The 26,520-nt window shown below is 50.6% G+C and overlaps 1 protein-coding gene across 1 annotated transcript; it reads right to left on the reverse strand.

Moving 5' to 3' along the window:
* Positions 1-533: 533 nt before the first annotated feature.
* LOC149332831 (uncharacterized) lies at positions 534-24,678 on the reverse strand. Its single transcript, XM_089557567.1, has 6 exons — positions 24,519-24,678; positions 24,274-24,325; positions 11,577-11,686; positions 10,734-10,862; positions 4,270-4,515; positions 534-793 (listed from the first exon to the last, which is right to left on the reverse strand). The coding sequence occupies exons 1-6, from the start codon at positions 24,676-24,678 to the stop codon at positions 534-536; spliced, it is 957 nt and encodes a 318-aa protein (XP_089413693.1).
* Between the last annotated feature and the right edge of the window lie 1,842 nt (positions 24,679-26,520).

Genomic DNA, 26,520 nt, shown 5'->3' on the forward strand with positions numbered 1-26,520 from the left:
ACGACTTCGACAGAGAAGACTCCTGGGGGTAAAATCAAGGAGAAAACATCTCTGAAGATGCTCCCAAACCGCAGGAAAACGGACTAGAGTAAAATAAAGTTTTTCCTTCCTTCCGGAGGATAATAGTAAATTTTGGTAAATTGGTTTTCGAGGAAAGGAAATGGTGCAGTATCTTTCTCACATATCTCGGCGGACACCTCAACCGCCCCGTAAGGGAAGGGAGGAAGGTAGGAGTGAAAGAAGAAAGAGAGAAAGAGGTGCCGTAGTGGAGGTCTCCAGAATAATTTCGACCACCTGGGGATCTTTAACGTGCACTGACATCGCACAGCACACGGGCGACTCTCGCGTTTCGCCTCCATCGAAACGCGGCCGCCGCGGTCGGGTTCGAACCCGGGTACTCCGGCTCGGTAGACGAGCGCTTTACCACTGAGCCATCGCGAAAGTCTTCGTCATTTTTTGTTTTTAATAGCGTTCGATAGACTTGGAAGGAAACGGAAACCGTGTCAGTGAACAGTTCCTCCGCCCGAGACAGTTCATCCATCTCGTCGATGGGGATACTTAATGATGCACGCCCTGGCGCATTCGGCCATGGTGGCGTACGACTTGAACACGCACACGTCGGTCCATCTGCGGCACGCGTGCTGCAGGGGGTCGTAGAACCACCAGTGCGCCACCTTTGGGCTGTGGCGGTCCTTCCTGGCCTGTTTTCTCGTAACGACCACGTCTGCCCTGTGCGGACAGTCGTAGACGGCCCTCCAGTCGAGAGCGCGCGTGCAGCTGCGGCGAGGAACCCCTGCGGTGGGCAAACGGGAAGCAGCGAATTAGCGTACTCCTCCTCGTGTTATATGGAAACTTTATTCATTCTGACCTACAAATGGAACCCTTATAAACCTTATAAAAATGGTCTATAGACAGGCTATAGACTTCTTGTTGACTCTGTTGACTTCCTATAGATATTGCTTTTTGTCTATTCATAGTATATAGACTGTTTATATACAAAAGTCTACTAAAAGTGTACGGCCATAAATCTATAGATTGTCTATAGACTGTATGGCATTTGTATTGCCTATAGACTTTTGTCTATAGACAGTCTATAGATTTTATAGGCAGAAGTCAATAGACTCTCTATAGACTGTCTAAAACGTTTTGTGTAAGGGAAGAATTAAGCTTTTATCGTCACTTGATTACAGCCAAGCACATGGCGAGAATTATGGCAGCAACGGCAAAGACCTGCAGGGCAAATATCGTGGACGACGGTCTCTCACATCGTCCCTACTTTTTATTACCGTATTTGCCCAATCCTAACGCACACCTTTTTTCACAAAATTAGAACCTGGAAAAGTCATGCGTGTTATGATCTAATACAAAACCGAACCACGCTGCGAACAGCCCTAGCGTTATTCCCATAACAAGGCGGCGGTTAACCGTTAAGCCTTCCTGCATGGAGAAAGGGAAGAAACGATAGAAAATTTTTGCCTAAATTCTATAAACGTGCGAAAGTGGAACTGCATAAACGATAACTACGACGATCAAGACAGTCTTCACGCCGCATATGGAAGTCGACGAAGACGACGACGTACAAGACAGAGAGAGAGAGAGAATAAACTTTGAGTCTTTGAAGAGGAAGGCTCCCTTCTGGCGCAGGTGGGCTACTGTCGCTTGGTGGCGTTGGCCTCTTGGATTTCGGTGTGCTATGCACAGCGCGAATGCATGTTGCAGTTTAACACGAGCCGTCATTGGTGGCGACGGCGGCCTAGCGCTCTTGCGCGCTGCCCAATGAAGCTGATGGGTTCCTGATGGAAGCCTGAGTCGCTTTGGAATGTAAAACCCCCATATAAACCATAAAACCATTTTAAGAATGGAAGTGAGCATAACTGGCTCCCTGAGTCAGTTGACGCCCGCATCTGCGCTTTGAGGTACGTGGGGTGGTGAGAGAGATGTGGGCTGCATGCGTTAGCGCTAACAATGTGGCAGACACGCGGCACTGCAGCAATAGGCCGCAGCGTTCATAGGGTGAGCAAACTCTCGCGATAAACCAGTGACTGGCACCTGCCAGGGTTGCAGGGTGGGCGTTCTGCCTATCCAGTGACCGGCATAGTTGCCCGATAAACAATAGCTTTCACTCTCTAACCAGGTTCATCAGTAGTTGAACCGCAGCTATTATTGCGAAAGCAATACTACTCCCAAGAACGGCCTTTCGCGTAGCGACGGCCACTTGGCAGGTTTGACCTTTAGAATGACCCCTGACGCCATAACATGCCTAGTGACGTCACAGCGTGACGTCATACCAGGAGCGAGAGACGGGCTACCAAGTTCCAACTCGGCTCGTTGGGTCACGGTTGCCGCTTGGCACGGCGCGCCGCGCTCCTCTCGCTAGAGGCGCTAGTGACGTTATGGCGTGACTTCATACCAGGAGCGAGAGACTGCCTACCAACTCGGCTCGTCGGGTGACGGCGGCCGCTTGCTACGGCGCGCCACGCTCTTCCCGTTAGAGGCGCTGCATATGCAGTATAAAACACCTGCTTTCGCAACCTACCAGGCTTAACCAAAGATAAGCCCCGCCAATTTTTTTTTCTTTGGCGCCCGAGTGAGACCCTTCTCTTGCCTACGCAATAAAACGCAATATTGCGAATTCATGACGATTAGATTGTAATTGGGCAGTCTATATATGACATGTTTTAATATGCACGAGCTAGCTAGGGTAAACAAAAAAAAGATGCCCAGGCATAGCTTGGTTAAGCCAAGAATGCGTTGCATATTGCGCGGTCTTTTTGCGCGAGGTATTGCTTGGCGGTACTCGATTTTCTCAGCAGCTTTTCCTCCGTGATGTATGGATGGATGGATAGGAGCGCCCCCTTTGAAACGGGGCGGTGGCAACCGCCACCATGCTCAGCCGGTTTTTTTCTTTGTTTTTTTTTCTTCTTTTTCTTTTTTCACGTGGTTTGGTGACGTCACGACACCAAACCACGTGACGTCACGTCACGTGGTTTGGTAGCTGCCCAACCGCGCCCAAGGGCTGAACTGAGTGATTGCACTATGCCACGCATAAAAAATTGGCTGTGGTTTGACCAATGGCCATCCCGAGTAGAATTGCGGAAGCAACGGCGCGGCAATCGCAGCGGCGGCGGCACCTCTGAGTCGCCCGCGCCGCGGTGGAGTCGACGGCGGCTCCGCGGCTGCTCTGACGTCACCCGCTCCTCACGCATGCGCAGTTGGGGCTCTCCGGGGCTCCACGAAATCACTCCCACCTAGCGTAGTGTTGCTTCCCCAACAACAACAAACGAATCCTGCCGGCGTGGCGCAAAAATCTGTTTTGAGTCGTTCCGGCGATGAGCGGCGAGGTCCCAACAAGTTGAAAGCTTTCGCTGCGACGCGCAGCTCAGTCGGTCAGTCGCTTGCATGTGAACCAGCCTTTAAGGGTATGGCGCGATAGAGTTAGTAGGATAATGCTCATAAATGCGGAACTGTGATTCTCTTCGTCACAGATCGTTGGGAGTCCTCATACCTCTCCTGGCCCGTTAAGCAATGCGCCCGTTAAGCAATGCGCCACTGCCCTACGTTGGCAAATGCTGCCATCGGTGGGGCTTGTGAGAGCCATGTTGCCCTCCTCGAGCAACATCTAGAGAGGAATCACTAATTTAACTGCCACCTCCCACAGTGGTCAGTTTACGCACAATCCAGTGGTCAGGCTGTGATGACGTCACAAGGTAGCTGATGGGGGCACCTAGGTTCCCAGAGTGGCGGCATCGGTTGCGAGGTTTCCCACAGTCGACGCCGACGGACAGGTTTTTCCGATATGGGAGCACTAGGCTTTCGCGTTAAAACCTATTTTATTGCGAAAGCAATGCACTTAGTTGCACTTTTAGCCCGACGCGTAGCGAGGCCGGTAGCTACCAAATTATCATATTGGATTGGATTGGTTTGGTTTGGATTGCATTGGATTGGCTTGGATTGGATTGGATTGTATAACCGATGCATCACCACAAGTCTAACCACAAGCACCACCACCAGCTACACTACCAGCTGAACCATGGCGTAGGTAAGGATATTGCTTTCGCAATTACCGGGCTTAACCAATCTAAGCCACAGCCATTTTTTTACCCTACCATTTCATCCAAGAGATTTAGCGCAGCAGACAAGACAAAAGCTTGGACCCATAACACCCCGTAGCTACAACGCGGATGCCCAGGCCGCTACGCCAGCTTGCCGCATGCGCACATGCAGGAAGCGACATCTGACGGCCCCGTGAAGAAAGAACGCTGCGCTCACCGCTCTGGCATGCCTCGAGGCACTCGTTCTGGCTGCGGAAGCGGTTGTGCGAGTAGTCGTGGCACATGTGTCCCTGGATCCACTCCAGGCAGCTGCCGCCGCCCGCTATGCGCGCGTTGGGCACGAAGAACCAGGCGTGGTGGCGCACCAGGCCGCTGGTGACGTTGTGGCTCCCGGAACAGCCCACCATGCGAGGAGCCGGGCAGCGACGGCGACGGAGGCGCCGCGTGACGTACAGGGCAGGTCCTGCCGCAGTGTGGCAGAAGAAAGAGAGAGACAGTGCATTTAGTGCTTATTGGCTTTGGCTTGGTCTTTCCTCCCTGTCGGCAGAAATGGTGTTTGTTCGTCCGTCTTTGTGTGAGTGTGGGCCTTCTTCCTAGAAGGACAGGTTTTTGTCAGGTATTAAGGCGAAAGCCTTTAATGCCTCATACTGTCGTGACAAGGAATGTTAGCAAGAATGTCCGCGTTTCGGCATCACTACTTAAATAAAAACAATGTCGAGGCTGGGAATCGAACCATGGCCTTTGGCATTTGAAGTGCAGACGCTACCACTGCGCCACGAAGGCTCAGGGTTTGAGCATGAATGAAGGCGCATTTGGTGAATGCATGGGTTTCATAAATAAAATAAAATAAATAAAAAATAAAAAGAAACAGAAATAAAAAGTAATCAACGAAACAAAAATAAAAACTAATAAGATATGAAAAATAATAAAAAGCAAGCGCAAGGAAAGGCTTTCGCCTTGCAGCACTTTAGAGAGCCAAAGTGCCCCCTGAACTTTCTTATACATATACCATGCATTTCCCCGCCTTTCTACATTTCGCTCACTTGTAGAGGGGAAAAAATTTCACAAAGCATATGAGACTGCTTAAGTAGTGTGAAGGTGAAAGTATTAATGAGCCACCATGAACGTTCGAGCTCGACGCAGGTTGCGCACTGAGAAATGAAACGAAGACGCGCCCCCGAACGCTGATTCCACAAAGGTCCGAGTGAAACACTCGGACACTCGGTTCGATTTGGATTGTAAAACATTATTTCCAACACTTGGAGGGGCTTTAGGCCCCTCGCCGAAACGACAGCCAGAAGGTCTTGGCTCCCGGCGGCGTCCTCGGCCAGTTGGGCGACCTTTGTTTGTCTCTGGAAGGGGAGAACCTCGAAAATCGACAACTGCTAGGGAAAAGACGTCTCTGTCCACATGTTCTGCCACGTCCGCGTGCGCCGTGTCTTTCTGAACTAAAAATCATTCCTGAAGATTTTGTGCCTTAGCCGTTCTTCTGTCCGTATCGTAGTGCGGATGCATGTTTTTGGGCGGAGGACGGACTATTGAGTGTTCGTGACCGTGTCTTGGAATTATCAAGGCGTGTGAACGGATTCCTTCATATTGTATTCCTGCTGTCTTTAGGATGAAACGTCCCGTTTCAGTGCCTGACAGTGTTTCGTATTGTGCGGTGAGGTGTGGTTCCATCATTTCAGCTAAGGTGTTATGCATTGATAACTGAAGTAGTTTTTCGGTGCATGGCGGGGGAGGTTGAGCTCAATTTTAAAGGGCTGTCTAATTCTAGAATGCAGTTCGTCTCTTTCTTTGACTGTGAGGGTGACGTATGGTGTAGAGTAGATGACTCTGCTAAGAACGAATGCCTGTATTAGTTTCCTGGTCTCGGTTTCGTTATCTCCTTCTCGCCTATTCGCGATGCATTTTATGAAGGGGGATTTGGTTGACGGTGTTCCTCAGTGTCATAATTCGTGTCGTTTTTTTTTTATTTGACTATCAGCATTCCCACGATTCTTATTAGTGTTTCCACTTCTGGGATGGCTACCCTTGCCGCGTAGGTTTTGATCTCAGGCCCTTTATTCTTTCTCTGACGCTTTGGGTGTAGCATGAGGACTTCTGATTTTTGAAGGGAACGCGCTAGTACCGCGGCTTGTGCCTCCTCTACTACTACATCTGCCGCTTGTTGTAGCGTATCTTGTATCGTGCCGATACTCCCCTTGGTGGTCCAAAGGGTGATGTCGTCCTCGTACAAAGTGTGTTCTAAGTCTGGGATTTTTGTGAGTTCGTATGACATTTTGATGAGGGTTATATTGAATAAGAACGGGGAGAGGACCGATCCTTGCGGCGTTCCTCTGTCTCCTAAACTAAAGGTCTCGGATTTGATTGTGCCAATTTAAATTTTAGCCGTTCTATTCCTTGCTGTAGTTAAACGTTCTTTCGCCTACATTCACAGTTAAATGGAGTCTAGGATTGCTTTGTGTTTGAAGTTAATAAATGCTTTGGTTAAATCTGAAGCTTGGATTGCCCTAGGCATTGCTAGGGGGCCTAGGATTGCTAGGAATTGTCTAGGATTGCTAAGGGGCCAGGAGGAGGAGGTAAACTTTATTAAAGAAGAGGTCTTTGGGGTGATGTTCCCCTCCCCGCGGTGGGCTCCTCTTCTAGGCCGGACGCCAGGTGGCCGACCGACGATGTCGTTCGGCGACCTCTTCGGCTCGCTCTGCGGCTCGAAGTTGAACCTCCGGGTCCGAGCTGAGCAGCGCGGCCTCCCACTGAGATTGGGCCTCCCACTGAGATTGAGCTGCAGACTGTGCGATGGCTTGCCTTGAGTAAATGAGTATAGGATGTGCGGTGTGTCTGCCTTTTGGTGCCCACAGAGAGAACAGACGGGGCTGTACTGCTCCGGGAACCATATGGAGTACATGTACGGATTAAAGAAAGTGTCTGTTTGGAGCTGCCGCCAACTGACTTGTTGTGTTTTACTCAGGGATTTATGTGGTTCTGGGAAGATCTGTCTTTCTTTCTTAAAGTGGGTAGTAATTTCTTTGTAGGTTTTCATTCGCTCCTTGGCCGACCTGAGCTCGGGGTAGCGCACCTCCCGGTTAACCACGAATCCTCGGGCAAATTGGTGCGCCGCCTTGTTTCCAGGATGATCCGAATGGGCGGGGACCCAGATCAATGTTATCTGGCGGGTATTGGAGATTTTTTGTAAGATTTTGATGGCTGCTAAGTGGGCCCTTCCTTTTGCAAAATTTCGAATTGCTGTTTTAGAGTCACTTATGATGTATTTGGCAGTGGTGGAGGTAATGGCTAAAGCTATGGCAGCTTCTTCGGCCTCCTCCGGAAATTTTGTTTTATCTATTGTCGCCGATGCAAGGGGAGAACCTCGATGATCGACAACTGCCAGAGAAAAGGCGTCTCTGTCCGCATGTTCTGCCACGTCCACGTGCGCCGTGTCTTTCTGAACTGAAAATCTTTCGTGAAGTTTTTGTGCCCTAGCCTTTCTTCTGTCCGTATCGTAGTGTGGATGCATGTTTTTGGGCAGAAGAGGGACTGTTAAGTGTTCGTGCACGTGTCTTGGAAATGGCAAGGTGCGTACGCCTTCCCTTTGCTTTCGAAGCTCCCGCTTTTTATAATCTTGGTATGGGCTAGCCGGTGGCTCATCTTATGTTCAGCGCCAGTCCTAATGTTTGTGTCTTTTCTGTTCCTGTCTTGTGCGCTGCGTATGCTTTTAAGCATGAAATGCTTTTAGCTCCCATTGTCGGCAGTGTGGTGACGTCACGCCGAGACCGAGAGCCAACATCCGGGCAGTAAATTCCACTTATCCGGGCACTGAAACGAGAGCATCCGGGCACCGTACGAGATATAACGAGACTAAGCCCTCCTACAGGACCGGCATACAAGCGCCGGTAGCTCGTGCCAAACGGGTGGTGGCGTTCCTCCCTTCGTGTGTGGTGCAGTTCGGGTGTCCACCGAGATGACAGAGAATAACTGCGCCATTTCCTTTGCTCAAAAAGCGTCGCGTTCAAAGGGCAAGGCATCGCCCCGAGCGGGTGGTGGCGTTCCATGGACTACCTGGCAGCGCTACAACACGCTTTCGCGTTCCACTCCTAAAGGCGAAGCTTAAGCGTCATTAATTATCAGTTAATTAGTCTTCCCCCATTAATCAGTAATTAGTCACTAATTAGTAATTTGTCATTACTTCATCAATTATGTATGACGTAATCCAGTGGTGACGTCACCAGTGTCACATAGGCAAACTGGAACAAATAACCGAGGAATGAAAACACAGATTACAAAGATGAAAGGCAAACAGAAACCGGATACAGCTGCCGAGGCAGGGCGGAAGAGATTCCCCAGACACTCACAGGAAACGATTGCGTCCACATGGACCGATGCGCAGTGTGTGTGGTGTGGTGTGTTGAACACTATAATAGACCCATTTCGAGATTTTCACTACCACCATCTACAACCAATGTGTTATGCCCCTAAACATTTCATGCTTACTCTACTCTCGGTTACGGGAGAGGCAGAGAGTTTAAGAACTCATAGCATCCGATGATTTAAATTTCGGCTGAATGAAAATATGACGGATTTGCTTTGGGATTTTAAAAAATTTGAATGCGCTAATTTGGACCCAACTAGTCGGAGCTTGTGCGCTGTTTGAAGAAATATGCTACTGTAAGGCATGCTTCTCTTGCCATTCAATTAAAATTCTCCCCGTCGTCGTGAGTTACAGAATGTTTATAAAAAAGATTGGGACACTTAAGCGTTGCATTAAGGGTGTGTATGACACGATAGCTTTATAGGGCGAATCCCTGGGAGTCTTCATAGTACTCCTGGCATAGTGGTGCAGCAGTTTAGAGATGCCGCACTGCCTAGGATGGCAGGTACTCACACCGTCCGCACCTGCGCGACCCAGGTTGCTCCTCGAGCAGCCTTTCGAGACCACTCATTAATTTAAATGCCACCTGCCACGGTGGTGACATTGCCCACCATCCGGTAGGCAGGTTGTGATGGTGCCTAAAGGTCAACGTTCCTCCTCATATTCGGCCTTCCGTGACGTCAGACCAGAACCCCGAATTGATTGATTAAAAACATCTTTATTTGTTCAGTATTCTCAGAGCGTGTGGGTGGGCCGTATAGTCCGATAGTCCATTGGCTGCTGCTGCTGCGCTGGCCCTCCCCACTAGCCAGTGCTGACGGTCAGGATCATCGCTGAGCAGAATAGCCTCCCACTGCTCCTCCGAGGGGTTGGGAATGGGGTCCACTAAGGGATTAAGTTGGCATCTTCGAAATACGTAGCATGCCCACACCATGTTGGCATGCCCACACCATGTGGTAGAGGTTAGCTACCTCTCCACAGTGCGAACGACTCCGCCACGGTGCCTCAGTGGTTACGGCGCTCGGCTGCTGACCCGAAAGACGCGGGTTCGATCCCGGCCGCGGCGGCTGAATTTCTTGAAGGCGAAATTCTAGAGGCCCGTGTGCTGTGCGATGTCAGTGCACGTTAAAGAACCCCAGGTGGTTGAAATTTCCGGAGCCCTTCACTACGGCGTGTCTCATTGCCTCAGTCGCTTTGGGACGTTAAACCCTAACAAACCAAACCAAACAGTGAGAACCCCGAAGGTGATGTTGCACACACACACCAGTTTAGCGAAGAGCAAGGCGTAGAGCCGAACGGGCGATGGCGTTCTGTGGACTCCCTGGCAGCGTTGCAAGACGCTGTCGCATTCCACTCTTAGAGGCGAAGCTTAACATCTTAACCACACATCAGTGACACAAGCCCGTTCAGCTCTACGCCTGGCTCGTCGGTAATTTTTTTTTTTTTACTCTCGCTGTTCATCGGTTTCGTAGCTTAAAGCGCGACTAAGGTGTCCAATGTCCGAGGGGGCCATTTATGCACCTTTCTTTTACTTTATCTGAAGGACAAAGGAAGGCGAAATTTCCCGACATGGTGACTTTTGAAAAGGCCTCTACTTTGCGGAAACACTTCAGCGCGTCCTGCAGCGATGCAACTGCGGGAGCATCGGGTAGTTTGCTCGTTGTCGCATGTTTTTGACCTGTTCAGCTGTACTGTCACGCTGTGTATGCAAGGTAGCAATAGCTGCCGCTGCTGGAGCCACACAAGTAAAGTGTTCCCGCTAAGCGTGCCACACTGTGTGCCGAAGCAAGACTGTGGGCCACGAGACACGTTAATTAGAAGGGGCTGAGGATGAATTTTGCCATAGTGGGATTCTCTCACAAACAGCCGAGTTTCGTCATCTGGTTATCCAGCTCTTAACCAAAAATGAAACGTAAAAAAATGCACAGGCGATCTGCGAATGTGATGCTAATACCAAATCCGCGTTAATAATATTGGTTCTATATTTTGTTTTTACATTGATGAGCTTCCCATTGCGCTTTGACATTGATCTTGCCGTCGCTTTTTTTCCACACCGTAGATTACTCCCGAGCGCGCACACACATACACACACACACACGCGCGCACATGCATACATGTTGCACACGTACACGCGCCCACACACCCAAACACGCACGCGCGTGCGCGCACAAACATACACGCGCACGCATACACAGAGACGCACACACATAAACACACGCGTGAACGCGTAAAGACACACACGCACGCGCGCACACGACTACTATACTGCTAACGCTGCAATGACGCAAATAAGGTAGTCAAGGGAGGCTCACTCCTCGGTGGACGCGTTTCTGGATGCTTGTCCTCTTCAGTGGGGGCGTCGGATTCAACGCGACGCTCTGTCGTCATTGCTCTCTTGTGTAGCACTCTGGGAATGGGCCGTCGGGTGACTGGAGGCGGCCCTGGGAAACGAACGGTTGTTATTGTTACAATGAATGACGACTGTAGGAGACTGCAGATGATGCTTAGAGGTTATGGACGCAGGCGTCAACCACTGGAATCTATATGAATGGTCGCTTTTTTAAGCTCAGCTTTGAAACGGGCGCAAACAATACCCGCACGTATGGGACGGCAAAGTCTTAAGCGGGCTCTCGCAGGCACTGCCTTTGCCGCGTGTCTTCAAATCATGTGGTTGGCGGTAGAGCCGGACAGAGCAGCATTTGCATCCTTGAAATGGTCATTAAAGATGGGGACGAGGTCTCTCCTGACTCGCCTGGCTTTTTCTACCTGAGGAGTTTTTAAGAGACTAGCGCGGCGACACAGGACAAAGGGAGAAGCCAAGGCGTCGTACATCCGTCGTAGTCTGTCGCTCTTCGCTGTTTCTTCAAAGGGGGCCAGTGTCGATAGACTGCGGCACGTTAAGGACAAAGAGACCGAAAACAGACCTTCTACAGGCGAGAAAGGCTACGTGCAGGCATCACCATCGCCCGCAAACGCCACAAGCCGCAACTACCAACGATGCAGGAGCAGAAGACAGAACTTGTTGCAAATACAACCCCTGGGTACACTCCTTCAGTACTCTAGCGCCCCAATGCGAGTCTCCCTTTTTGTAACATGTTTAAACCAGTTGAGCAATGTACCAAGCGGACCAGTTCTGAGCGGTTTCGCAGACGTACTTGAGCCAGCGACGGAGATGACCGCCATGAAAACGACCAAGCCGGCCAGGGTGACAGCGGTACAGACCCCGCACAGGATGGCGATCAGCTTGTTGGCGCGGTCCTCGAAACTGCATTCGGGAGACAGCGGGGAATGAAAGGAAAGGGTGGTGGTCATTCGAAAAAAAAAATTACGAGGAACTTTATCGGCTAAATTGGTGAAAGGCGAAAGCCTGAGTGCTGCATTCTGCTACGCGATTGTTCACTTCACATTCTGTTGGTGCATTAATTAACTTCCAATTAATGACCGTTAATCTTTACCTTTAGGAGTGGAATGCGACAGCGTGTTGTAGCGCTGCCAGGGAGTCGGACGCCGCGTTTGAGCGCGGAGCGATCGGACGCGTGGTGCATCGGCTCCGTCGATTTCTCGGCTGGAACCGCGGCAACCTGATGTAACGCCTATCAAACCTGTGCGACTGCAACCGTGAAGTCAGCAGGATCCTGGAGAACCCTATCACACCCAGGTACGCCGAATTTTCGGTCATTTCGAGCAACCCTCCGCATCACCACGTAGCGGTCGAGCTAAGCCTAACGGCTCCGGCTCCTCCGCCGCTGGCTGCGGAGACGCCTGCCGGCCAACCTCTCAACATGGCTCTGCCTGAACAACGGGGATACGATCCCACGACTCTGTCGTGGTCATCTGTCCCTGTAAGCCAGCCAGAGGACGGCCCATCCACCATTTCGGCGCAGCAAGCTGCCCTTTTCCAAGTCGTTGAGAGCCGGCGCCGCCGCCGGCAGAACGCACGAGGAGCGGCAATGCCCAAGACTCCTCTCAACAATTCAACAACGGGAGACGCTCGCGCTCCGTCTTCTACACCTCCACAGAAGACTTCTTCAGCAGTCTCGAAGTGGACTCCCAAGACAACGGTCAGGATGAACCCTGACGACTACGCGGTCGTGCTGCGGCCACGCAGTACGGTCTCCCTCAAGACGGCCTTCCAGCATGGTGAGCTCGGCGCTGCCATTTCGCAACTCATCGGTAGGCAGCACATGAGCACCATCACCATTTCACCAAATTGGGAACAAAACATCATCGTCTGTGGCACGCAGAACCCAGAAGTGGTTAAAAAGCTGCTCACGGACATTCAACTCAACACCAGCAGAGGCTCGCTCGCATTTCACGGCCACCTCAAGCTCACCGGTGATGTGTGTCGCGGTGTGATATCTGTTCACAACTTAGAAACCGTGAGTCACTAAAACATAATGTGCAGTGGCGCGGTGGTGAACTAGTTCATGTGCGCAAGCTGGGACAATCAAACGTAGCTGTGCTGACTTTCGAGGGACGCACTGTTCCGCGTTACGTCCACTACAACGCAGAACTGACTCCCGTCAAGGAGTACAAAAAAACAGTCCCAGCGTGCTACCGTTGCGGCACACTGGGGCACCGGGTGGACAACTGTCCCACCCCGGTCAAGGAAAGATGCGGCCTTTGTGGCCAAAACGTGGGGCTTGGTACTGAGGGGATGGCCCCCCACGTCTGCAATCCTAACTGCTTAATCTGCGGGGGCCCGCACCTCACCAGCTCCCGCGAATGCACCGCCAAATTCATAAAGTTGCCGCAGCCAGGGCCCAGGACGCCACCAATTAAGGGAGCCAATGCCGGCGCTACACGGGGAGGGCGGCAGCGAAACAACCAGAAGACGCCACGGCGTGGCGTGATGCCTCCCCCTGGCAAGACAGCAACAGTAACGCCACCACCCGGAGCAGCGGAGTTCCCAGCTCTCAGCGCTTCATCTGGCGGCGCCGCCTGCAACCAACCCAAGGTAGGCAGCTGGGCGACGGTCGCCTCCTCTCCTTCCCCTCCTCCCTGCTCCACCACCAGCACCTCCGAGACGCAGGAACTCAAGCGCGAGCTCGCCCTCTTGCGAGCTCAAAACGAAAAACTAGCCAGCGAGCTTAATTAACTCGCTCAAATCCCAATTCCATACTCCGCCCGCGTCGAGCGACGAGGCAGAAAACATAACAGACAGGGAGATCCCTCCTCCTGCGGAGAGTCGCGCCGCGGCCCTGGAGACCCGGGTGACCGCAATTGAAACACAATTGGCTGACCTCCCCAAAATTATCCATCATACCATCGCGCGTCAGGTGGAGAGTGTCATCGCACAGGTGACACAAGCCGTAACGCACATTATCTAAAAATGGATAAAAGACAATCCGCGCGTCCTTAAACGCGTAGGACCCATCAGGGACGCTAACCACCTCTCAAAATTCAATAGAGCTATTCCCTATGAGTTTAACTTTTCGGAAGACTCCTGCACGTCTGCGCCGGGCACTAGCGGACTGGGGAGTGTGCGCTACGTGACCCCACCCTCCGCCTCCGACCATGGCCTCCAACCCTAAGTCGCGAGCAAGAACAACTCAGCCGCTTACACTAACGCAGTGGAACTGCCGAGGTCTCAAGAACCACAAGAAGCGGACTCATCTCCGCCTCTATCTTGAGAACCTTGAGTTCCTCGTCGCCGTGGTTGCCCTTCAGGAACCCGGCGCCGGTGCCAAACTCACAAACTACACTACATTTCAACACAACCCGCAGACATGTATACTTGTTCACAAGCGATACACTGCGCAGGAGGTCACACTTCCCACAACACCGTCTTTCCCATACACGATGGTTTGAGTGCTGCCCCTAAAGCGGTCTGACCCACCTGTACACATTCTAAATATTTACTGCCCACCGAAACTTAAGAACGTCACGTTCAATGAAATTTTCACTCAAGCTATGCAGGTGACGGGTAGGGATCCCCTCCTAATCGTCGGCGATTTCAACGCCCCGAGCAGGCTATGGGGACACCCCCCGGGAGGACAGGCGTGGGAGGAAGCTTGCGGAACTTTTTTCCACACTTGGACTCACCCTGCACACTGACCCCGCCAACCCAACACGTGTCAGCAATTCCATTCAACGAGATACTTGTCCGGACCTCACATTTACGCGCAACATACGCCATGCCGACTGGCTGAATACAGAGGACACTCTATAAGTAGTGATCACTGTACAATCAACACAACCATTTACATGCGTCCCCTGAAACGCCCACTAAAACAAGCTCGTATCCCTGACTGGACGACTTTCCGCACCTCTCTACCTATCGTAGACCCCCTCCAGTCGGGATACGACGCCTGGTCCAGATCGCTCACGTCTACACTCACACAACACGAAAAGCAGATACAGCTCACAGAAACACAAACAGACGTGGACAACCACCTTCTCCACCTTTCGGAGGCCCGTCGCAGCCTCACGAAGCGATGGAAGAAACAGAAACATAACAGACGCCTAAAGAACCGCATCCTCGAACTCACACAACAGGCAGCGGAATATGCTACTCAGCTAGCGGACACTAACTGGGTGGACCGGTGCAACGCGGCTGCTCGCCAGATGTCTGGCCGCAACACGTGGCGCCTGTTCCGTGCTCTCATCGATCCAATACAAACACGCACGGGAACCCAACGCCAATTACATAGGGCCTTGCACAACGTTACAGGAACGACAAAACAGCTAGCGCACACGCTCAGGGATCGCTACCTGTGCACCACTAAGGACCCCCGGCAGGCGGCGTACTCGTATGCAGGCGAAGAGAACACGGAGCTGGACAAGCCTTTCCAACTCCACGACCTCCGGGCCGCCTTAAGCAAAATGAATCGGAGCACTGCACCCGGGCGCGACAAGGTTACGGTCAAGCGCTTGGCCAACCTTCGCGACGCAGCCTACGCCGCGCTCCTCAAATACATCAATAGCATTTGGGACGGAGAGACTCCTCTCCCTCTCGATTGGAAATCGGCTCTCGTGACCTTTATTCCGAAGGCCGGCAAACCTATTGATGTGGAGAACCTTCGCCCCATCTCCTTCACGTCTTGTGTCGGCAAGCTGATGGAGACGATGGTGCGCGACAGACTCTCCGATTTTCTCGAAACACAGCACACTTTCGCGGACACCATGTCGGTTTCGCCCTCACAAGTCTGCACAGGATATACTTCTGCAGCTTCACCACGACATCTTAGATACTGTCGAATGTCCCCACAACGACAAGGTGGTCCTGGCCTTGGATCTTAAAGGCGCACTCGACAACGTCAAACACGAAGTAATCCGGGACCACCTCAGTAACACCAACTGTGGCCACAAAACATTCAACTACATAAAACAATTTCTTACAGACCGTCAAGCCTACATACGCATACAAGATGCGGAACACGGGCCATACACCATCGGCTCGAGGGGAACACCTCAAGGCGCGGTCCTGTCTCCCCTCCTCTTCAATTTGGCAATGCTTCATCTTCCCTCCAAATTGTCTTCTTTGCCCGGGATACATCACGCTCTTTATGCGGATGACATTACAATCTGGGCCACGCAAGGCAACCTGGGCCACATGGAATCCTGCCTGCAAGCAGCGGCGACCCCAGTCGACGACTACGCGGCCTACTGCGGACTCCAGTGCGCCCCATCTAAATCAGAATTTGTGCACATACGTCCCTCCCCTCGGGACACAACTCCGCTTTGCATCAGTCTCCCCTCGGGACCGATCCGGGAGTCCAAGGAGATCCGCGTCCTTGGTCTCTTCATACACCATCAACGCAGGGTTGACACTACCCTAGCCAATCTCCGTACAGTGGGAGACAAGGTGGGCCGCATGGTCCGCCGGGGGCATAGAGTTTCTTACTATTACCTAGAGGGAAAGCTGGCGGCGCTGCACTTCAGCCACCATGGACGCCCAAAGCATCATGGGGCGGTGAGCTACTTGTTGCGGCACAGTCGTAATTTTTTGGGAACATGGAGTGGCACTACTAAGACGTTTCATTCCGAAAACGCTGTTCGTGTGTGCGCAGACGACTTTCGCGCGAACGCAGTGGGCAAAACCCATAGTAGTGAAACCGCGACGACACACGACGCCAATAAAAGGTTTCACTTTTCCGAAATGCCATTAAAAACTTCTTATAGTATTTAAGCAACAAAATTTTTTTTGCAAACATATTTACTTTTAAAAGTGCGCCTGTTAATTACGAAATATTAGTTTTTATAGTGTTCACTACTTGGCCAATAGGAGAGCTAGCCGTCTCTTATTTTGGGCAAACTTTGCACTTAAATGCTTTTCTGCTCGTTTGTTGCAATCATTAGACAAGATATTGAATGTTATGACGTTTGTAGTTATCGAACAGCTTTATTTTTCTATTATTTTTTGGCCAAAAGTTGCAGTTCCGCAACAAGTAGCTCACCGCCCCATGATGCTTTGAGCGCCCATGGTGGCTGAAGTGGTCTCGAGCATAGAGTTTCTTACTATTACCTAGAGGGAAAGCTGGCGGCGCTGCACTTCAGCCACCATGGACGCCCAAAGCATCATGGGGCGGTGAGCTACTTGTTGCGAGACAGTCGTAGTTTTTGTGGCGCATTGAGTGGCACTACTAAGATGTTTTATTCCGAAAACGCTGTTCGTTTGTGCGCAGACGACTTTCGCGCGAACACAGTGTGCAAAACCCATAGTAGTAAAAACGCGACGACACACGACGCCAATAAAAGGTTTCACTTTTCCGGAATGCCATTAAAAAACCTCTTATAGTATTTAAGCAACAACATCTTTTTTGAAAACATATTTACTTTTAAAAGTGCGCCCATTAATTACGAAATATTAGTTTTTATTGTGTTCATTACTTGGCCAATAGGAGAGCGAGTCGTCTCTTATTTTGGGCAAACTTTGCACTTAAAGGCTTTTCTGCTCGTTTGTTGCAATCATTAGACAAGATATTGAATGTTAGGACGTTTGTAGTTATCAAACAGCTTTATTTTTCTATTATTTTTTGGCCAAAAGTTGCAGTTCCGCAACAAGTAGCTCACCGCCCCATGATGCTTTGAGCGCCCATGTTGGCTGAAGTGGTCTCGAGGGGTCTCCATGCAAACTCCCATAGACGGGCTGCCAGCTTTCCCTCTAGGTAATAGTAAGAAACTCTATGGTCTCGAGGGGTCGCCATGCAAACTCCCATAGACGGGCTGCCAGCTTTCCCTCTAGGTAATAGTAAGAAACTCTATGGCCGGGGGTGGTATTCTGCCGGTGTCGCCTTTTGCGACATGTCGCATATGGGCGGGGCCTATAAAAGTGCTTACAGATGCTCGAAGAAACGGAAAAAGCCGCCGGCACTTTCGTCTGCGGTGCATTCATTCACTCCGAGAAGCGACAATTTACCACTGCTGATCCACTAGCAGCAGTAGTTTCGTATCTTTTATAGCAAGAATATTTGCCATCACATGCCGTCTAATGTTCAAAAAACATTTGCAAATTTAATATAAACTCGCTTTACTTCATTTAAGTCTATAAAACACCGCGAAAAAACTCCAAATCTATTTTTTTTAATGCGATGTTTATTGCCTCAGGGCATAAAACGGCATGTAATGATAAATGAGGATGCCTAAATAAATGAGTAAAGGTTCGCTGATCTAATGAAATCGAGCAGTGAACGATGATGAGGTCCTTGTGTCCAAGCGGTGTATGAATCACTGTTATCGGGCGAAAGACCCGCTGCCGCCAGGTGCCGAATTCTTGTATTCTTGTAATCTATTTTTCTTTCGTTCCGGATGGTTGTGCTAGGTTTCGGCTGCGTTTCGGGCAGTTGCAGACGGTAGCAGTGTAGCTGGAGGTCCCATTAGGCTTGCGCGCTCCAGAATCGAGAGCGTATATAAAAAACTAGGCTGAATTGCAGCTTAAACTTTATCGTCGAAGCACGGTAAGTCATAGCGAAAAGTAACAACACCAGTAGTGGCCGGTAAACATGCCGACCGGAATCGCAAGGACTGCTGAATTGGCTGAAGCAGGCGGCTCTCGCTTGAAAGGACGTCGCCATGTTTTCACGCCAAGGGCGCAAAAGCCGCGACTGCCGATTGCGTTCGTACGCTAACGGTAGCCCGTCGCCCGCTCGAATCGCTTCAGCGCATTCCGTTGTTCGACTAAGCGTAGTAAATTGGGGCGACGTCACGATGACGTAGCAGGAAGGCGGGTCCGTGTCGTCACGCCGCCGTCACCGCGGCTCGAGCCAATCAGCGAACAGCGAATGCGACATGTCGCAAAAGGCGACACCGGGAGAATACCACCCCGGGTCTCCAACAAGCGGGGCGGATTACGAAGCAAGGATGCACTGCGGCTTGCCCATGCTTTCGTAACGAGTAGAATCCTCTACTCAACCCCCTACTTGCACCTGCGCAAACATGATGATGACCAACTGGAGGTCATCCACCGGTAAGTCATCAAGCGGGCTCTCGACCTCCCGGTCACCACGTCCAACCAGCGACTTCTGGCCTTGGGGGTGGTAAACACATTCCGGGAGCTTCGAGAAGCCCACTTAGTCAACCAATACACGCGTCTTGCACAGACCACGTCCGGTCGCCGCCTCTTGGACCGGCTACACATCAAACATGACTACCATATTGAGGAAAGGGAGAGAGTGCCAGAACCCTGGAGACGCGCCCTCCGGGTCCGACCCCTTCCCCGCAACATGTCCAGAGAAGACCATAGCGGTCGTCGCCAGGCGCGCGCGGAAGCGTTGGCGCGATACTGTGGTAACCAACAACATGTGTATTACGTGGACGTTGCCGGCCCACACCAAGGGGTGTGGTACACGGCCGCAGTCGTACACAACACAAACACAGTTAACGGGCTCACTTTCAAAGCCTACAGCGCAACACACGCGGAGGAGATTGCCAGTGCTCTGGCTCTCACTACTCCCAAGTAGAAACACATCATCACCGACTCGCGAGGGGCCTGTCGGAACTATGAGTTGGGCTGGGCTCCCCCGCTTGCCTGGCGCATATTGGAATATAGCTGCCGATGCGAAGATCCAACTCCACGCAACCTGATTTGGGCCCCCGGTCACCAGGGCCTCCAGGGAAACGAACAGGCCGATCAGGCCGCCCGCGCACTCTCTCCCCGGGCTATCTCCCTGTCCTTGGACGCCTACTCCCAATCAGACAATCTGGCCCTTACATTCAAACACATCACCGATTACTACAAGGAGGAGCACCGGCGCTACCCGGCCCCTTGTAAGGGACTGGATCGCGCTGACGAGCGCCTCCTCATCAAAATTCTTACTAACACTGTACTGTGCCCGGCGGTACTTAAACATTTCAACGCATCCTTTGATGGTACGTGCCAGTTCTGTGGGGAGGTGGCTGACACCTTCCACATGGTTTGGGCGTGTCCATCAAACCCATCTATCCCCCCAACCCCACCAGAGAGGACTGGGAGGCGGCCCTGCTCGGCTGTCAGGACCTAAAGACCCAAAAGGCCTTAGTTCACCGGACGCGGGCGGCGTTGCTTGCCAATGGGGCCCCGGAATAGGGGCTCCACATATAATTGTTAGGGGAAAGGGCCAATTGGGTGATTGGGGTAGGCCCTCTACCCCAATCACCTCTCTGTAAATATTTATTGCACTATAAATGTTTTTCACCACCACCACCACCAGGGAGTCCACCGAACGCACCCGTTCGGCGCGATGCGTTGCCCTTTGAACGCAACGCTTTTTGGGGAAAGGAAATGGCGTTGTAATTCTCGATCTCGGTGGACACCTGAACCGCACCGTGCAGGGAGGGAGGAAGTGGTAGTGAAAGAAGAAAGAGGGAGAAAGCGGGGCCGTAATGAAGAAAATGAAAATTGTATTTGAGGAAAGGAAATTACGCAGTAGCTGTCTCACATACCTTGGTGGACACCAGTGGAAAATTGTATTTGAGGAAAAGAAATTGCGCAGTAACTGTCTCACATATTTTGGGCGGACACCCGTCAAAATTCGCGTGCAGTGACGTCACGACCATTTCGACCAACCTGAAACGCCGACAAATTTGCTAACACGTCTTGGACACGACAGTATGAGTCATTAAAGGCTTTCGCCTTAAAATGAAGTGGTACACGGTTTAAACTTAGCTAAACCGAGGATACGTGCGAAAGCATGCGTTTAGCTTGTTCGGCTCATGTTTTTTTTTTTTTTTGCTGGGTCGTCGGGACGGCTGGCGACAAATAGTACCCTCAGGTTAAGCTCTGATCGAGGTTGATCTGATCCGATCTGTTCGGGCCGTTGATGGAAGCTGAAGAAGACGACGAAGTGCAGTGCACAGGCGAGAGTCTGTTGCAGTTTAACGCGAGGCGTGACCGACTGCGGCGGTGGCATAGTGTCCACGTGCAGTGACCAGTGAAGACGGTCTGTTCGCGCCGCTGCTGGCTTTGCGCCCTGTCGCGGGAATATCGATGTTATTTCTGTAAGGGCGCTGTTGCTGCGCTAGGTTTTGGCAAGGTCACCCTCAAGGTCAAGCTGCGCACAAACTGGGTGAGCCGGTTACGCCTCGTGAGATAGTGCTTTCTCGCTAAAAAAATAACTCTCTGCTGGGGGCGCGAAGCGAGTAGACGGTGAATGTGTTGCGGCGGGACTCTCCTACAGAAAGGAAGGGCAAACCTTCGTAGCTTGTTCTCTCTGCTCAGTTTTTTTTTTCAGAGAGCGATTCTTCTATCAAAAAGTGTTATCAGTGTACTGCTTGTAGTCGGGCATATAGACCAGATTTTTTTAGCCTCGCACGCAGGCTGCGGGCGCGCTCCTACTCTCGACACCAGTCGCCATCTGTCGGCGCGCGCGGCCCTAGGGACTGCGGGTCGCGCCGGCGCCGCGCGTAGAACGCATGTTTACGTGTTCGCTTCTGCCGTTGTTGTGCTCCATCAGGTAACGTATGAGGGTGTGTGCTGTGCGTCACTACTCACATTTTCCCTCTTCCAGAGAGTACTGCGGTTATCTTGTGCGCAGTTACTCGTTAACGTGACATCCGAGTGTAGTCGACCAGGTAGTGTACGGACTGGAACCCGGCACTTGTAAGCAGATTTCTGCGCTGTCGTGTCGTTTGTTGTCGCCTTTTACGTGCGATATCATCTATGATAATTTTATGCATCAGAATGTACATCTATTGATTTGACTCAGTGGAGTAGTAACTGGATATGCGAGCTGCAGACTGAAGGTTGTCCCGACGGAGCGCGTGTTTTCGATCACGAGTACGTGTTCGGCATCCTTGCGCTGAGCTTGCTCTTGTTCCCATTAAACACATTTCATGCACAGGATTGTAAGCACGACCGCTACCGATTTCAGCTGCTTTTTTCGCACGCATGTCAGAGGGATCTGGGGGGTAAAGGTTTATCTATAGTATCTTTCTGCTCTTGGTATACCTACACTAGTTTGGTTTGGTTTATTAATGTTTAACGTCCCAAAGCGGCTCAGGCTGCTATGCGGGACGCCGTAGTGAAGGGCTCCGGAAATTTCGACCACCTGGGGTTCTTTAACGTGCACTGACATCGCACAGTACACGGGCCTCTAGAATTTCGCCTCCATCGAAATTCGGCCGCCGCGGCCGGGATCGAAACCGCGTCTTTTGGCCAGAGCCGAGAGCCGTAACCACTGAGCCACCGCAGCGGTGCGGTATCTACCTTATTCATAGGAAAATACTATGCGCGATTTTATTACATTTTCCACACTTAGCCAAACGGCTACGCAACGCTCTCACACGCGGCGAGAGCTCCTGAATAAAATAACGCGACTTCGGACCTCAGAATTAGTGAAAGCTGGATTAGCTGCTCATATCTATTCAAGCTGTGATAAATTAAGCGAAAGTATGTTTTTATGCACCAGGTTGCATAAACCATGACAAAATTTGTTTTCTGTTGGTGCTGCGACTCAGTTGAGCTCACAGCGGTAATTTGTTGATAAACTGGCGCGGCGACAAGAAAGCCCTGTTTGTGGAAAGGGGGGGGAGGGGGGCTTTATGGCCGGTCAGCAGGGAGGAATAAGAGTGCATGGGAATTTGCATGCTAGCCGCACACCTAACGCTTGATATTGAACAAAAAGTTTCTTTGCGGTGGAGCACTAAGACGGAATTCGATATAAGCACGAGCGCGTTCTAAGCGCCGGCACAATTAACCTGAATGTCGAACTAAATGTCATTAAAACGCGTCAATGTTATCGCTTTGATAACGTAAATACTTCCTGCAAAACAGCCACGCAGCGGAAGTATGCTCGACAATGTTTTTTTAGCGCCCGAAGCGCGGCTATATGCAGGCGCGGCCGCGGAACTGCCGCAGCCCCGCAGTCCCCAAAGAAACGCCCGCACCGTGGCGCGCCAGTCGGTGCAAAATGGCCGCGCCCGGGAGAGGCTCAAAATTCTGGTCTATACAGACACGAGTAATGTAAAATGAAACACGTAATGCGTACTGGGGAAGTGCAGTCTTTGTCAAAAGTTTAGAGCCCAGGGGTTTACTTCTTAGCCTTGAAGTGGACTCCTGAAGCTTTCTGGGAAGTCCTACCAATTGAAGGAGGTAGAACCAGAAATCTTCTTACCCAGAGGAAATTTGGAGCGCTGGAGATGCATCACGCACCACACAGTGTGCTTCAAAAGCGAACCCCCTGAGCTCCAAGCTTTTGACAAAGGCTGTACATTTACTGCATACCTAAGTACAACTTGAAAGGCGTTAAAGACATTATGCGTTCCAAAAGAAAGCTACACAATGGGAAAGATGCACATCTCTCATACTGCCCTTTTAGTTATTCTCAGTTGTTAATTTCTAAGGTGCATAAGGTGCAATCATGTGGCTCCCTCCTTCTTGATTGCAATACCCTCCACGGAGGTAAATTAGAGACAATTTCAAAAATTAACAGCGGTGCATATTTACAGTATGCGTTGGAAATCCGGTATCATTAGAAGCGGTTGTTGCATTTACTTAAGTTTGGAGTCATTCTTTCACGGTCGTGTTTGCGGGCCCCCACATGTCTGTCTTCCCACAAAACAGACGACTCTTGGATGGATGTTGGATGTTTGATGGATGGATTCGATGTTGGATGTTTTCCCGAAGGTGTCTGAGGTGGCGACACGGACGCAGTGATGGTACATGGAAACAAATAGCTATCACTTCCATTTTGGTGGTATCACTTCAGCTTCTGGGAATGCTGCGACCGAGGATGCATTTTTTTCCCTGTGAGGCTTGTAAATGCGCTTGCATTAATAAATACATAATCCACTCGCACCTGAGAAGTAATAATTGATTTCGAGCATAAGGTATTTCTTTTAAAAATGCATCGGCCTCTACCTCACCTTCGCAGCTGAGACATTCACCAGAGCACGCTTCCCAAATGCTTGCCAAGATGGGTGAAGGTCCAGAAGCACAAGGCCGGCTGCAGACCCTAATGCGGGTATCAGAAGCTACAATCGCCAATAAACGTGTGGCTTTACCGTGTCAAGCGAAAGTGTTTCGATAGGTAGTCGTTAAAGGCAAGAAACGCAGCATAACGATCCTCGCCTGTCTGCCTCGATCTATAATCAACGATTCATCGATCATTACGGTTAACTGCCTTCGAGAGTAGGACGTCTACAGTCATTCGCGCTTCGTACTCGCCGTCTATGCGTATTGCTCGCGAAAAAAGAAAATGAAATGTTAACGAATCTCTGCACTAAAGCACTTGCAATCGCAGCTAAACAGTCATAAGTGGTAGATTGGACTACACCGCTCGCGGTGTGTGAAGCCCGGCAAGCAGAATTTCCTCTCCGGTACGACACACGCAACTCTTCATGGCTGAGGTACTTGTTTGGAGCGCACTTACGCAACGTACGTGCATCTACGCGGTGTAGCCGCAGCAGCAGCCCTGAGAAAGGTTAATGTCTTACTCGTACACGTTGGGCTGGTGGCCCAAGCGTTCGTGGCCGTAGAACAGGGTACCTGGCGCAGGATGAAAAACCCAAGTTACTTTTTTGTTGCGCGTAACTGGGATCTCGTGTGCTTTTGGTATACTAACATCTATCATGTCTCTCGCAAAGCATCGACCGTCAGTTTTGCACTTGATGGACGCCTTGTAGAGGTACATCTCTCATCCGAGCTGCGCCTCTATCAGTTCGTGCGTGACAGTATGCACCGCAGCTTAGCACGAATGCTCGTGGCTTGGAGTATGGCATCGGCGCCGCGGGTTTGACGGTGTGCTTAGGCAGGGCACCCGCCAGCTGCCGCAAACACAGCACGGCCTCGGACACAGCGGTCAGCGTCAATGTCATATTCCAAGCTGCAGTCTCGACCATCAAGTTTTCGGCATTTGCGTGAAGCTTTAGGACTTATGTACTCCGCTACAAGCAACGTTTCAGTCAGAAGAGTGCCTTCCTCGGAGCTTATATACTCACTCCAGTTAGGCATTGTGCGTTGATCCTTCTTCGCTGGTGCTGTCCGTCGCCTCTCGGAAGGTCGTCTTCTTCTAAACCGAGTCAGTTGGATCTGTCGGAACGCGCGCGAGTACCTGCGCGCTTTTCTTCCTCAGCCGCAGTTGCGTACCAGTGGCAAATGTGCTTCGCAGACTTGCTGGTTCACCCTGGGGCAGTTCGACGTCATTTCTGCTGAAAGTGCACAGTGCTATCATACGTAAAAAGTAGCGTACTGTGCACCGATGCTGCACGGCCTTTATTTTTTTATTTATTTATTTACAAAATACTGCAGACCCTGAGATGGGTCCAAGCAGGAGGGGCAAAAACGCATAAAAAAGACGCCCAGCAGATTACATAGCACAAAACTAACATAACAGTAATAGAACATAGTAAACAACAAGAAAAAAACAACTCAGCAATTATCAATAAGTAAGTATGTTAATGACATCGATGCTGTTTACAGCCTCAGGCGGGAGTTCATTCCATTGAGTTATTGTGTGAGGAAAAAATGAGTATTTAAAAGTATTGATTCTAGTGCTGTACGGTGTTAGTGATTCCGTGTGACGTTGTCGTGTTAGTCGCGTTGTGATCGGTTTAAGAAATAAATCTGGGCTCATGGAGAGTTTGTTTTTTTTTGGTAGGAAAAGAAATTTTAATCGTTCAATTTTTCTTCGTGTTTGCATTGTTTGTATGTTTTTTTGTGCCATAAGGGTGGTTGGAGAATCAGTAGAACGATATTTATTTAAGATGAATGTAACAGACTTTCACTGGATCATTTCCAGTGCCTCAGTGTTATGTTTTGTGTAAGGGTGGCAGACGGTGCATTCGTACTCAAGTTTCGGTCCGATCGCGAGTTTCGCGAACCACAGATGAGCGCTTATAGAGGTTGATAGCTAGAGGTCTTCGAGTGTGTTTGGATGCACCGCAAGCGACGGCTAGCTCTCTGGTTATTCCATAGGCATGGCAGCCTCCCTTTCAAGTCTTGAGAGCAACTGAGACCTGCCGGCACATTTTACGTCTACTGACCCAACATGAAAAACATTCCTTAGTTTCCGCGCTACAGGATAGTGATGGAAGCAAAATCTATGAAGTGTTCTAGAACACCGACAGAATGTTCCGAATTATCAGTATTGGAAGAAAGAAATAACGTACCCATCATGACTCCTATTGACATATAAGATCGAGTTGTCTGACGAAGGAATAATTAGAAAACGCGACATGATGGTACTTGCTGCTTAACAGTTAGGCATGCACCAATTATACGCTCGGTATCCTGGCCATATTTTTGTAGGTACATAATACTGATGGCTCAAGTCTTAAAGGTTCATTGACATCTGCATCCTGTATTGTAAAGCTGAATGCCCGACGAGCAGTTAAACTGGCTCAGGCAACAGTGTCAGTAACAGCTCAGATATATGTTATTTGGCGCTATAGTTCATACTATTAGCAAAAGATCTACATTGGTGGGTTCAGCGACTCATTGGCTGCATTAGAATCCCCCGCCAGCGCAAGCTCTACAGTGTGGAAGACAAGCCTCGTTTACAAAACGCTTAAAAAATGCTCCATGTATCAAAAATGCAGCATCTAGCAGTCCTTCAATGGATACCCGGGCATTACCTTATCCAAGGAAACAGTGAAGCAGATACAATGGCCGGACATGCCAATGCCAATGCTTAAACTTCCAGCCTGACGTTATCAAGATGTGCGATCTGTCATCTTTTAAGA

The sequence above is a fragment of the Amblyomma mixtum genome, chromosome 8 (assembly GCF_055824585.1).
Source record: "Amblyomma mixtum isolate Tamu chromosome 8, ASM5582458v1, whole genome shotgun sequence".
Lineage (NCBI taxonomy): Eukaryota > Metazoa > Arthropoda > Arachnida > Ixodida > Ixodidae > Amblyomma > Amblyomma mixtum.

Bases quoted from the DNA above. Each gene is read 5' to 3' on its own strand.
- LOC149332831 (XM_089557567.1), bottom strand. From the start codon at position 24,678: ATGGTCGAGACTGCAGCTTGGAATATGACATTGACGCTGACCGCTGTG. The intron at 24,326-24,518 runs GTGCATACTGTC...ATCCTGCGCCAG, and splicing joins AGCATTCGTGCTAAGCTGCG to GTACCCTGTTCTACGGCCAC. The intron at 794-4,269 runs GTGAGCGCAGCG...TGCCCACCGCAG, and splicing joins CCTCGAGGCATGCCAGAGCG to GGGTTCCTCGCCGCAGCTGC.